The sequence below is a fragment of the Xylona heveae genome, assembly GCF_001619985.1.
Source record: "Xylona heveae TC161 unplaced genomic scaffold L228scaffold_8, whole genome shotgun sequence".
NCBI classification, from domain to species: Eukaryota; Fungi; Ascomycota; class Xylonomycetes; order Xylonales; family Xylonaceae; genus Xylona; species Xylona heveae.
In genome coordinates, this window is record NW_017264200.1 from 1,034,635 (window position 1) to 1,046,935 (window position 12,301).

Here is a 12,301-nt window from a genome sequence, read left to right on the forward strand (position 1 = left end):
CTTTGTTGTAATCAAGACTATTCAATCTTCCATACGGCCCGCGCGGTTCATTTGCGCTCATGTACTCTTACGGTACGAGCCACGCTTTCCATAAAGTCGTTGCGAGAAAGTAGTTCGTCAGTGACACGAAACCACGCTTTCAATGCATCTATTATCGGATAGATTTTGAATCAACGAGAACGCAGTAGATCTCATGAATTGGGATGATTCGATCTTTAAAAAAGTAAATCAAGAAAAGAATGTATAATTCTATCAAGATTTATATCAATTGTTTACGTTGGTGACATGGGTGCATTTATATACGCGCTGATACACTTGTCCAAATGCAAGGATGCTGCAATAGAGAGGGAAAAGGAAGATCAAGGTAAGGATTTGGTATAAACCAAAAAGAATCGGAAACGAACACAAAAAACTCCGAAATGATTCATGAAATGGACACAAAAAGATACTAATCCAGTATTCATGCTTGAGCGCTCCTAAAGATTCGGCGCCATAATTCCTTGCGCAGGGCAAGGGCCATGCTCTTTGTTCTTGCAGTAGCAGTCTTGTTTTCGGTTGCTCGTCGGAAAAGGAAGGCCAAGCATTCAGCAGTTGTACCCCAAGCCAAACACTTGAAGGCGCCTGGGAGGGAGCCCTGCTGGCCGTTGCTGGAATAATCAAGTTTGCGACACTGCGAGACAAGCTCACAGCTGATTTCATCTGCCATGCCCTGTAGCTGGCCGAACTCAACTGGAATAGTGGGTTCTCCGGCAAGTGTTCGAGATTGGTGAAGGGAAAATCCTTTCCGGACACTTTCTGCGTTATGTGATGCCAGGAAAAGCTGCGTCGGCGGAAAGCTCGATCCTTTCGTCTTCCCAGTAAATTGTCGTTTCAAAAGACTGTCGACAATGAAATCATAACACGCGTCCGTTTCTTCTTTGGTGTCGTGAATGGACGAGCGAACTTCTTGCGCAATGTAAGCACCACGAACGAGTTTAAGGCCGAAAGCCCAGCCTTCCTTTTCTGCCATAAGAAGATGTCTGTTGACGTTTTCTGGTGCGTTCTTAAGGTATGCCTGGATGGTGTTGTAAACGATGGCGTTCCCGTCGCGATTGTATTTGCGCATCAGCGCGATGGTCCAGTCATCGATTGCATCCTGGAATACCTGCTGCTCTGCGTCGATCCAGAGACGAATATTGCGGCGAGCAGCTTCTGCACAGACCTCATCCATGGCGTCTGCGATGGACTTTGGCATGTCTTGACCTTTGCTCAAAGCTTCCACGGCTGCGGGGCCAGCGCCAGTGAACCTGCAGGGAAAGCATGAGCAATGTATTCATTTGAGGGCGAAGACGCATTTCAGAATAATGGGGAAGAGGGGACAGGCTTACTTTACGGCAAGGTAGTCTCCTGGTTCAATCATACTCAAGGTTAGCAGATTGCCCTGCTTCCACTGCTCTACGACCTTGCCATGGGTTGCTATTATGGCTTCTAAGGTCGCTTCCTCAGCTGAATCCGTTGGGTCCACGACGACATCCTTGGCATAACCGAGGATGACTCCCTTGAAGCCCATATTTTTGATCTCGGCGATGCGGTGCTGAATTTCCCGGGCATTTGAACCAGCGCAGAAGTGATTGTAGATGGTCATGCGCAAAAGCTTGTCCATCAAACGATTCTTTTCTGGGTCCAGAAGTCGCGATTTAGAGTGGGTCAAAACACGCATTATTCCGAGAGAGGGAGTCAGAAGCCACGATGACATGACCTCGCTGAATAAAAGAGAGCGAAGCAATGTGCCGGTAGGCAATAATGAAAGAGGCGCAACATCCTTTTGCTGCGAGCTGATGGGTTTGGCTGCTATTCCGCGCAAGGCATCACTCTGGGACGATTGATGCCGGCACTGCATTCGAGAAACATAGCCGGCCGCTCTCTGGAGCTCTCGAGTGTTCAAGGTTGTTGTCCTCATGGCAGATGCAGCCGATTGCACGTTGAATTGAAGGCAATGTCGGAGGTAGTTTGAGCTCCAAATGGGACAGATTCGATTGGATACAGAGAGTTAATGTCTTGTCTTTGAGATTAAAGAAGGCATCAATCGTTATTGTATTAAATGGGCAGCTACGGCCCCACAAACCAGGTGCATCTCGCAAAGGTTTCCCGAGGGTTAATGCGCGATAGAACAAAACATGTTCTCACGTGAGTTGCTGAGATGCATTCTGATAAGGTTATGAAGGGGGTTTATGGGTATTTTCGGTGTGCCGAATTATCTAGCGGATATCACCGGGCTTTGTGGATTCCCCGCAGAGCAAAAAGAGTGATGGGAGACCCTCGTCTGATAAGCAACTGTGGGCTGTGCCTGATTCATCCGTAGCTCTCGGAGAATGTGTGTAAAGAGTCTGATATGGTATGAAGGCCTGAGGGGCAATGACGGACGAGGGGAGGGTTGATCTGACGCTAGTTGGGCCTTATCAATGATCAAAGCGGGTGGCTTAACTCCCTTGGGGCTTATCGGAGACCTTGCCGCCCCAGTCGCTTTCTCTTCCCGTCATCCCGGCAAACCTTACCGCTCTCCTCTGCCCCTCGATCATGGATGCTCGCCGACGCCATCTTTGTTTAGTTGTTTAGTACAAGAAGGTACAGTCTCAGCAGTAGAGGTGAATTTGACTGATTTCGCATTGTTACATACATTATATGCCAACCAAAAAAAAAAAAAAAACAGCTATCAATTCTATAAAACGATACTTTATATCGACTGAACCTTCAGTTCAGGCTTGCTGCTGATATTTATTCAACGGCAATTACATCCATTTCAAATTTCACGCCCAGAGGTAGCTTTGAAACTTCTACAGAAGTCCGTGGGGGCTTCTGTGGGAAGTAGCTGTTGTAAACCTCGTTGAACTCAGGAAGAGCAGAAAAGTCGCTGGTATATACCTGATTTCCAATGTCAGCGATGGTGATAGTCTTCTAGTGGAGTAACAAACGGAACATGCTGTGATCTTGACGGCCTTATCTAAGCTGGAACCGGCCTCCTTCAGAATCTCTTCAGTATTCTTGCAAATCTGGCGAGCTTGATCGGCAACTGAACCTTCGATCAATTGACCGTTGATATCAGCAGCGATTTGCCCTGCGAGCCAAATGTGGCCATTGGATTTGAATGCTTGGGACTGTTTTGGAAGAAACATATTTAGATTTTCACTTCACATGGATTCCACGTGGCGTAATTAATGTGCATTTTCTCCAGGTTGATGCTGGGTGAAGGAAGCGTACATAGTGTCCAAGCGCTGCAGAGAAAAATACGGTCAGTACATTTGACTATCAATATTGGAGAACAAATTGGACATACGAGCATAGCTTTTCTTGGTGGAGATTGTTGCAACCGTGGAGTTCTGATGCCGAATTGCAGTAGACGACATGGTCCGTACTCGTAAAGTTGGGGCAATCTGCTGGGTTCGGCGTGAAATGGAGAAAGAGGCTTTAGAAGCAGCTAATCTACTAAATGATTTAAACATTGTAAAAGTCAAAATTTGCTGGGGAGAGGTTTGTCTATGCTAGCAAAGTGCAATAGAGCCTTCTTTTGTGCTCTCTCTTGTCAAGGATAGACTGATCAAGTATGCATCAGAAAGACTACTCGGTACCAAAGATATTTGCATTATACAATTAAAAGAGTCCACAAACAGGGAAGTTTTCGAAAACTTATTCGGTCTTGTTGTCCGACTTAAGCTGAGTGGCGTTGAAGTCAGTCTCAGGATGAAGCCGTAGGAGTCGGATCCATTCGGCTTTGCCTCCCGAGTCATGGACAACCTCCCACACGTTCTTTACACCTTCACCTGCTATGGACCCGCCAGCTGAACCGGATTAGCTCTCCGAATGGAGGTTACGTCTGAAATGTTGTGTCTATATATTTGAGGAGTCCTTCACGTTTTTCTGATCGATATCGAGGCGAATAATTATTCCAATTGCCATCAGAACGCGACGTTCTTGTTACTTGCAAGATGGCACCCGCCCCTCTTCGACAGACTCTCACTCAAGCCTCTCGGCGGACGGGCACCCTGGCTTTTGCTCAAAAAAATGCCCTCCGATCAACATGCCAAGCTGCTTCTTTTTCCATGTACAAGAAGCCGTTTTTCGACAACGAAGACGCTGTAAGACTCTTTCTATTTCAAATGGCTTCTACTCGGACTGTCTCGCTAACATTTAACTTCTATCACCGGACAGAAATCCTATGCCAAAGGTTCTCCAGAAAGAACTGAGCTCACAGAGGCGATCAAATCACTAAAGGCGACGTTGCCGGTCAACGTGCCATTGAACATTGCAGGCAAAGAGGTACGTTACGTGAGCGGTTACGCCCTCCGAGACTGTTGAACCCAAGACCCTTAACTGTATGGACCGTGCATGGAGACGGCGTTCTTTCCATTTCCCTATCAATTGCCCCACCATTCGGAGCTTTACCTCTCTAGGCCCATCCGCGATAAGACTAGAGCAATGCTAACTTCTGGTAATTGTTTACCTACAGGTGACGCCTGACGCCATCCAAACACAACCCAATCCCTCAGATCACCAGACAACCATTGCAAACTATGGCGCTGCCAGCGCTGCTCAGGTCAATGATGCGATTGAAGCTGCACTCAAGGCCAAGCCAACATGGGAAAATCTGCCCCTCGAGCAACGCGCCTCCGTTTTCCACAGGGCGGCTGAGCTTGTGTCGACCAAGTATCGGGCTGACCTCGTAGCAGCATCGATGCTTGGACAGGGTAAGAACATCTGGCAAGCTGAGATCGATATTGTTGCTGAGACCTGCGACCTTCTGCGCTTCGCCGTTCAATGTGCCCTGGATCTCGCGGCGACCCAGCCAGCGAAACACCCACCTGGCATGTGGAATCGTGTCGAGTATCGGCCTCTGGAAGGCTTCGTCTACGCTGTTTCTCCCTTTAACTTCACAGCGCTGGGCGCTAATCTTATCGGCATTCCACTTCTGATGGGTAACGCTGTGATCTGGAAACCTTCCAACTCTGCAGTCCACTCTTGCTGGCTAGTGCACAAGATCCTCCTGGAAGCCGGCCTTCCCGAAGGCGTTGTCCAGTTTGTGCCTGGAGACGCTGAGCTCATCACCAAGACGGTTCTTGAACACCCCGAGTTCGCTGCTCTCCATTTCACAGGCTCCACCGACGTCTTCAAGAAACTCTATGGCAAGATCGGGCAAGCGACCGCGGAGAACAAGTTCAAGAGCTACCCCCGTATCATTGGCGAGACTGGCGGAAAGAACTTCCACCTGATCCACAAATCCGCGGAAATTGACAACGCCGTCTACAACACTGTCCGCGGCGGCTTCGAATACCAGGGCCAAAAGTGCTCTGCGCCCTCGCGCGTCTATGTCGCCGAATCCATCTGGCCTACTTTCAAGGAGAAGCTGCTCGCCGAGACGGCCAAGGTCAAGACCGGTGCTCCCGAAGAGTACGACAACTTTGTCAACGCCGTGATCCACGAGGCATCTTTTGACAAGCTCAACGCCGTCATCGAAAAGGCCAAGTCCGACGACAAGGTCACCCTGCTCGCCGGAGGCAAAGCATCCAAGGAAAAGGGCTATTTCGTAGAGCCCACCATCTACCAAACTAGCGATCCTCAACACGAGTTGATGACCCGCGAGCTCTTTGGCCCCATCCTTACCATCTACGTCTACCCTGATGCCGAATGGGCCGAGACCATCAAGCTCGTAGACAACACCACCTCCTACGGTCTCGCTGGCTCCGTCTTCGCCCAGGACCAGGTCGCGATCCACCAGGCCGAGGTCGGCCTCAAGCACTCTGCTGGAAACTTTTACATCAACACCAAGAGCACGGGTTCCGTGGTCGCGCAGCAGCCCTTTGGCGGTAACCGTGGCAGCGGTACCAATGACAAGGTCGGCTCCGTCAACCTGCTCACCCGTTTCGCAAGCGTCCGTTCCGTCAAGGACGATTATGCCCCGCTCAAGGGCTTCAAGTATCCCAGCAATGAGGTTTAAATTCGCCATCACATCTACCCTTTACATATTTTCCCCCCGTCATTATATCCATTCTTTATATACCTGTTTTTCTGGAGCCATCATGTCTACCAACCATGAATTGTACAGAGGGTAAAAAACCCAGCCCATCTCATCTAACGGACTCATCCTGGACGCTGATTTGCCGTCAGATGGGCTGATGTTGGGATCATCATATTGATTACATTGTATACTAGATAGCTAGACAGCATGAAGGCGCATTGGAGTGTTTTTCTCTCACAAGTTGCACCACAGAGACTTTTTATGAAATTGGAATAGAAAAGGAAACGTTTTTTTTTTCAAGAGTGTTCCTCATAGCATCTTCTCTCGTGAGTGAATATTTGGTCGTAGCTAACTTCGTTCGAACTTGAAACGTATATGAACTAAAAGAAACAAATTGCCTAAATGGTATAATTTCCTAAAGCAGACAACAGACAAGCGTGACTCACGCCCGTATGCGCTTTTCCCAGTCCAACTCCTAGAACAAAGACTTTTCCGTCATGAAAATACGGAGCATGGTGGAATCCCCCAAGGAATAATTTAAATGCCCCGATAAAGGTGGAAAAGAAAGCGGGGGGAAAAGCAAAATTTCTCATGCATTCTCATTCCATATCCATCCTTGAGTGACACTGTCTGTCCCAGCGTCCGTCGAAACGCTATTGATATCTAGCTGGTCGGCCATCGAGAGCATCTGGCCTGGTGACAGTCCAACATTGCCATGGAAGTCTGCCCAGTCGAAAGTTAAGGGGTCTTCTACTTCGGGGGTTATAGCGCTGCTGTGGCGACTGTTTCCAGAAGGTGCAGGGAGAGCGGAAGACGGGGTCAGACGGTCATGTCCTTGCTGCCGATGAGGGAATGCCGAATCGTCGTGCTTTGTGCCAGCGCCATTCAGGCGAATCTCCGTGTCTCTCAATGTGCGTGTAAATTGTTGCGAAGGTTTGGATAAATTCGGAGAGTGTCCAATCACGATTTCCCAGCCAGAAGTTCCGTTTCCATTAGTACAGAGTTCTGAAGAAGCAGTGAATTCCACGCTTGACTGGGCCCCATGCTGGCCATTCTGAGCGGCATGTAATGGTTCGACCAGGTCATCTAGGATAGCCAACTCGTTTTTTCGGAATTGTGCAACCGCATTGCCTTTTCGAATCATCTCATTGAGAACTTCATTAGCAATCTCTTTGTGCTCCCGGTCAGGAACAGCACCCGGAATGATTGCAGAGGTGAGCGTCAAGATGAAGGCCGCGGAGAAAGCATATTCCGTGTCAAACTGAGTAAAATTTTCTGATTCCCTTCGGTTAGTCCGGCTTCAATACCTAAAATAAGAAATCTAGGACGACGGAAGAACCATAGATTAAAGTGTACGTACCAACTAATCCATGCTCGCATAACGCTGAAAGGATCAGGAGAGACTTTTTAGCGGAGTCGATACAGCAATTGATGAGCTGTTGCACAGGGGACGATATAGTGCGGGGAGCATCAGCCTCTCTTAATTGCTCAAGCCGTTTTGAAAGAACGCAGACGATCAAAGGACGGGTTGCAAGGATGATGCACTAGATTTTCCGTTTAGATTAGTCTCTTTCCCAGTCAAGTCATGTAGACGAATAAGTCGGGGTGCAATACATGATGAAATGCAAGGTTCAGACGGGTGGTGACCCCGGAGAGCGAGTCCACTGAATTCTTAAACTTGGATTCAAACACTGCTTCTAACTCGGTCGCTAGACCAGCCATTTGCCGGAGAACTGATCGAATTTTACGCGGAAATTGACCATCGAGCCGCTCGTCAACACCATATACAGCTAAACGTACCGTCAGCTCGAATAGGTTCTGGACATTACCTGGGGCCGAGGACTTACTATTTAGGATGTAGGAAATCACGCGTGAGATTTTAACGTTAAGCACTAACGCAGCCGTCCGGGGAGGAGAGGTCGTTGGATCGACAAGCTCAGAGGTAATATCGGTTTCCCGAACAAACACTGGGACCCCCAAGCTTAAAGAAAGCTTTCTCTCTAGGATGTACACCGTCCACCAGATATTGCTGGATCGCTGTGCAAGCTTCTCCCCGAGCTGTTCTACCGGCAAAGATCTATGTAGACCCTCTACTACAGCCATCCGAAGCGCTTGTCCGAGCTGCAATTTTTTTTCTCAGTCAGCGGCAAATCAACGAGCTGCATCGAGGAATTCAGGTGAAATATACATAGCAATACGAGGAATCCCGCATATCCACGGAATGGAGATATAATGCGATGAGCGCAAGCACTTCGATCGCGAGTATCGGCTCCATCCAAAGCTCCGGAAACTCTGGTAACAGACTCATTGCCCTGACAAAATACTCTACTCCAACTGGAGCATCGGACGTAGGCTTCCTATTCATCAAAAAGGCTTTTCCAAACGCAAGGATGAGGAGGAATTGGCAATACCATAGGCGAGATTCGTCAACCTTCCTGAATGAATCCCCGTAAAATTCGTAGAGATTTCGAAGAAACTCTTCCTCGTCAAACAAGCGATACACTTGACCAAGGTTAAATTTGACAGTGTTCATGAGGTAGATGGAAAAGTCAAGTGGGGGTAGCGCTGAAATGTCTGGAGGCTCATCAGGCTTCGCGCGGGTCCATCGTATTTTGTACGCATCGCCATCCTGAGCCAGAGGTATATCCCGGGGTGTAGAAGGCCGGAGTTGTTCATTGAGAAGGTTGAGTACACGACGGCTAAATGACCAAGTTGAACTTGGGCCGAGATAATCTGCGTCAAAGCAATCAGTAAAGGCTCCCTTCACAGTTAAGCTAGTACACTAACACCAGGTGCGGCGTCTCGATCCATTTTTGTCCTTTATATACTTTGAGGGAGAGACAAGAGGATTGGAAGAAAAACATGGTTCGTCTCGCGAATGATGTTGGTCGTCACCCGTTCCAGGTGCACTTTCCGGGCTAATTTCTCTGTCATCCACTACATTATCCTCGTCTGTGGGAATGTCTATTAGCAAGAAAGTTCGATCCGCTCAGACTTCATTTTCGAGGGATATCTACCATATGTCTCGTCTTCCTGGCTAGTTCGACGACGCTTATTACTCGTATAATGTCCCGTCTCAATATCTTGGACCTTTCGCTTCAGTTCTTGATATAGTCTGTTGAACCTCTCTTCAGCTACCGTTCTCTAAGATATGAGACGGATAATTAATTGAAATAGATTCAATTTACCTCTCCGACACAAGAATCTTTCTATCCTCTTCGTCAAAGATGCACTCAAGGGAGCGCTTTTCGCAGTTATTGCACGGATGTTTCCCAGAACATTTGACTTTGCGAGAGCGGCATCTCTGGCAGCTGTTCACAAGAGAAAATATCAACTGCAATGCCCATTTAAACGACTGTGAAGAAGAGATACTTACGCATTGGCTGCACGCCGTGTCTGCTGTCCTGATGAATTGGTTTCTCCAGACATGATTGCTAAACAATCCCGGCAGTTCTAGCCGGCTATAAGGGAAGAGAAGGAGAATAACGAATAACTTTTAGAGACGTGAGAACGCGATACAGGAAATTTGAAGAAAATCCAGACGCCTGCAAGGTGAATCAATTCACCCATAATCTATTTTACTCATGACATTCTTTGGGGAGGGAAAATTGTCCGTCGGTCCCAAATTGTCGTCAATCCAGAAGGGCGTAGTATATCATATGCTGATAAGGACCCCCGCCTGTTTGGGGACAACGGGACCTCGGGTGGAGCTTTTCGGAAACTAAACATGGGTGATAAGGAAGCGCAGCCATCCAACCCATTAGCTGTTCCGTTACCTAATGGCAATTCACACTTGACCAACACGCTGCCTGTAGCTCTAATCTTCTAGAAACAACGTGTAGGCTGCAGTCATCGTATTATGCGTTCATGAAGATCCATCAGTTGTGGGGAAGTATAGGCATATTAATGAATTGTATCAGTGATCATAAGCATGTCTGTTGACTGGCGCCGAATATTCATCCAAGTCGTAACACGTGACTTGACCAGAGCTAAACCGGATATTCAACAATCCCGCTCCTCCTTTTATCAAAAGGATAATATTCATTGACACGAGTCTTAAGATGCTGTATCATGTAGCTGTTAATATGACATATTAGAATTTGTGTGTTTCGTCCAAGGTTAGCTTGGCAGTCAATGCGTTCGAGGGCAACGAACGATGACTGTACGTGAAACCTCTCAGCTGGAATGGACAGTTAACAAGTTCTTTTGCGCCTTTGATACCAGGCTCTATGTATTTGCATTAATATTCGACAAATGACTTGACTCTTCTTCAGCAAGTGAGCGTTGCTCTTCAAAGTATTCGAACTTGTGCTCTTGCCAAATAGACGCGTGTTCAACTCAGCTTCTTGGCGTTTCGGACCCCAGACTTTAGAGTCACGGTATTCCCTCCATTTGATCAAAGGTATATCGATTGTCTACTGTCTCTTACAAATCAAATTTGACATCAACATCAAGATCTAACAAGCATCTCACCAGGATCACAGGGTTGCAATGGAGCCCCTCCAGCACAGTCAGACCCCGTTTGGTGCAGTCACCATGGACAGCAAACATGCCATGTCCCGGCGGTTTGAGGATCTTTTTTCGGCTCAAGTCAAGCCTTGGTTAGCAGAGCAAAGTCATCTTCTTATCCGCAATCAAGAAGTCTCTATACATGACGAGAATCGCCCTGACAAGAGCCTTTTACAAACGGACACGGTTCAAAGCATTTCAAATCGATTCAATGAATTATGCGAAAATGAAATACGAACATACCTAGGAACAGATAATCAAGAGTCCACGCTCAACTCAAATGGTAATAGTGAGTCGCCGGGGCTTTCGGTCCATTCCGCGGAGAAGCAGCCCGAAGTGTCTGAACGCACGAGCTCTGTTCACGGACAGCTTACAGCACGGCATAAGAAGCTCAATCCGGAAACCAATGAAATAAGAACTCAGAAATCTGATAGGAATTTACGTACAGAGAGCACCAAAAGCCATACCAGGCGCAGCATTCGGCGCTTGGACGTTGGTAAGCATGACCAAAACACGACAACAGTGGAATTAATGAGCCAAGCACGCTCTTCTGGACCGAAAAATGCTATCAATGATCAATCCATGTGGGCCTCTGCAAAGAATACATCGTCGAATGGCAATCAAAATGCAGAGATACCATCTGCTGAGGCTGGGCAAGAGGGTTCAAGGACCCCTGTTGCGGGCTCGGCCGCTGTTTCTGTGACACCTTCATCTTCTCCTGTTCCTTCACAATCCTCCTTGGCTGAGCCAATATTACCCCGTACTTCAGCCCTCGAAGTCGATTCCAGCAATGAAGACGACACAAGGCAAACTCCTCGAAGGCGTGGGACTGGCCTGCGACGTGCTGGTGTATATCGAAGCCGTGGTCGAGGAAGCCGTGGCCGCAGAGATTTCACTGCTTTAGATTCACATGAGTCAACCACCGAGGAAAAGCCCCAAGGACTGAACAGGAAGAAAAGCGCGCCGCAAACTCGTCTTCGTGCAATGAGCCGAGGAGAGCATTCTCCGACAACACGAAGAGGGCCGAGGACGATGGTCGTTAGGACCAGTTCCCGGCCTAACAAAACACGCTCCGCTCCCTCTTTATTTTCTTCTGCGCCAAAGCAAGTTTTTATAAACCCACCAGGCTCGTCGTGGCGTTGGGCACTACACAAACCCGGTCGTCGACCAAAGGAGTTGGTTATGGTGTTTAAGTTTTAGATGAGTTTTGCTTTTGCCGGTGATGATCTGGCCGATGGGCATGTCTAGCTGGCCCATGACTTTCACAAACAAAGATGCCAGCGCGCTGCCAAATTACCATATGGTATCTGACTACTTTATCACGTTCGACACAACTTGATTTGCGTTGCATTAGACACATTCGTTGTTCCAAACATCTCACGAAAAGCTCGCATTCGATCGATCAGCCTATTCTCTAATCCCACACATATCTAGAGAAAGCGTCCTTGTCATCATATCTCTCTTACATGAGTTTTCTTTTTGCTATTCCATCGTGTTCATTAAAGGCTACGGTGTCTTTCAGAGGTGCTGAACGGTGGAGTTCATTCTCATAAGATAGATGTCTAGAACATCCTAGCTTTACCATAGGATATAATGTTGTCAAGGCTCGAGCAGTTTCAAAATAATCTAAACATGTAGAATTACTTGCTTTTTTTCCCCCTTCCCCCCGAAGATCAATTTAATCAATAACGTACAACGCTGCTCCCTGATATTTTGTACCGTCATCCAGCCAAGCGTTTCGCCGTGCTGTACACTACCCTTATATAACCCGCTAAACCCCACCGAAAACGCACTCACTCACTC

The 12,301-nt window shown here is 47.8% G+C and overlaps 5 protein-coding genes across 5 annotated transcripts; 2 read left to right on the top strand and 3 right to left on the bottom strand.

Moving 5' to 3' along the window:
* Positions 1-274: 274 nt before the first annotated feature.
* Positions 275-2,392, bottom strand: L228DRAFT_249140 (FAD-linked oxidoreductase). Its single transcript, XM_018333024.1, has 2 exons — positions 1,368-2,392; positions 275-1,286 (listed from the first exon to the last, which is right to left on the bottom strand). Exons 1-2 carry the CDS (start codon positions 1,937-1,939, stop codon positions 461-463), a joined length of 1,398 nt encoding a protein of 465 aa, XP_018186890.1. The 5' UTR covers positions 1,940-2,392; the 3' UTR covers positions 275-460.
* Positions 2,393-2,754: 362 nt separating this feature from the next.
* Positions 2,755-3,383, bottom strand: L228DRAFT_269719 (L-PSP endoribonuclease family protein-like protein; the record flags this gene model as incomplete). Its single annotated transcript, XM_018335310.1, has 4 exons — positions 2,755-2,901; positions 2,952-3,134; positions 3,238-3,251; positions 3,314-3,383. 4 exons carry the CDS (start codon positions 3,381-3,383, stop codon positions 2,755-2,757), a joined length of 414 nt encoding a protein of 137 aa, XP_018186891.1.
* Positions 3,384-3,813: 430 nt separating this feature from the next.
* Positions 3,814-6,276, top strand: L228DRAFT_249144 (delta-1-pyrroline-5-carboxylate dehydrogenase 1). The gene is made up of 3 exons (XM_018333025.1): positions 3,814-4,112; positions 4,186-4,293; positions 4,484-6,276. Exons 1-3 carry the CDS (start codon positions 3,963-3,965, stop codon positions 5,966-5,968), a joined length of 1,743 nt encoding a protein of 580 aa, XP_018186892.1. The 5' UTR covers positions 3,814-3,962; the 3' UTR covers positions 5,969-6,276.
* A 17-nt stretch (positions 6,277-6,293) lies between these two features.
* L228DRAFT_249146 (hypothetical protein) lies at positions 6,294-9,646 on the bottom strand. Its single transcript, XM_018333026.1, has 9 exons — positions 9,366-9,646; positions 9,178-9,300; positions 9,007-9,104; positions 8,777-8,941; positions 8,178-8,722; positions 7,837-8,110; positions 7,604-7,779; positions 7,350-7,533; positions 6,294-7,264 (listed from the first exon to the last, which is right to left on the bottom strand). The coding sequence occupies exons 1-9, from the start codon at positions 9,416-9,418 to the stop codon at positions 6,579-6,581; spliced, it is 2,304 nt and encodes a 767-aa protein (XP_018186893.1). The 5' UTR covers positions 9,419-9,646; the 3' UTR covers positions 6,294-6,578.
* A 466-nt stretch (positions 9,647-10,112) lies between these two features.
* Positions 10,113-12,161, top strand: L228DRAFT_170792 (hypothetical protein). Its single transcript, XM_018329481.1, has 2 exons — positions 10,113-10,391; positions 10,466-12,161. Exon 2 carries the CDS (start codon positions 10,481-10,483, stop codon positions 11,696-11,698), a length of 1,218 nt encoding a protein of 405 aa, XP_018186894.1. The 5' UTR covers positions 10,113-10,391; positions 10,466-10,480; the 3' UTR covers positions 11,699-12,161.
* Positions 12,162-12,301: the final 140 nt, after the last annotated feature.

Excerpts from the sequence above, each read along its gene's own strand:
- L228DRAFT_249140 (XM_018333024.1), bottom strand. The coding sequence starts at position 1,939 with ATGAGGACAACAACCTTGAACACTCGAGAGCTCCAGAGAGCGGCCGGC. Across the intron at positions 1,287-1,367 it reads GGAGACTACCTTGCCGTAAA|GTTCACTGGCGCTGGCCCCG; the intron begins GTAAGCCTGTCC and ends CTTTCCCTGCAG.
- L228DRAFT_249144 (XM_018333025.1), top strand. The coding sequence starts at position 3,963 with ATGGCACCCGCCCCTCTTCGACAGACTCTCACTCAAGCCTCTCGGCGG. Across the intron at positions 4,113-4,185 it reads TTTTCGACAACGAAGACGCT|AAATCCTATGCCAAAGGTTC; the intron begins GTAAGACTCTTT and ends ATCACCGGACAG. Across the intron at positions 4,294-4,483 it reads TGAACATTGCAGGCAAAGAG|GTGACGCCTGACGCCATCCA; the intron begins GTACGTTACGTG and ends GTTTACCTACAG.
- L228DRAFT_249146 (XM_018333026.1), bottom strand. The coding sequence starts at position 9,418 with ATGTCTGGAGAAACCAATTCATCAGGACAGCAGACACGGCGTGCAGCC. Across the intron at positions 7,780-7,836 it reads GATTTCCTACATCCTAAATA|CTGTATATGGTGTTGACGAG; the intron begins GTAAGTCCTCGG and ends CGGTACGTTTAG. Across the intron at positions 7,265-7,349 it reads ATGCGAGCATGGATTAGTTG|AAAATTTTACTCAGTTTGAC; the intron begins GTACGTACACTT and ends GAAGGGAATCAG.
- L228DRAFT_170792 (XM_018329481.1), top strand. The coding sequence starts at position 10,481 with ATGGAGCCCCTCCAGCACAGTCAGACCCCGTTTGGTGCAGTCACCATG.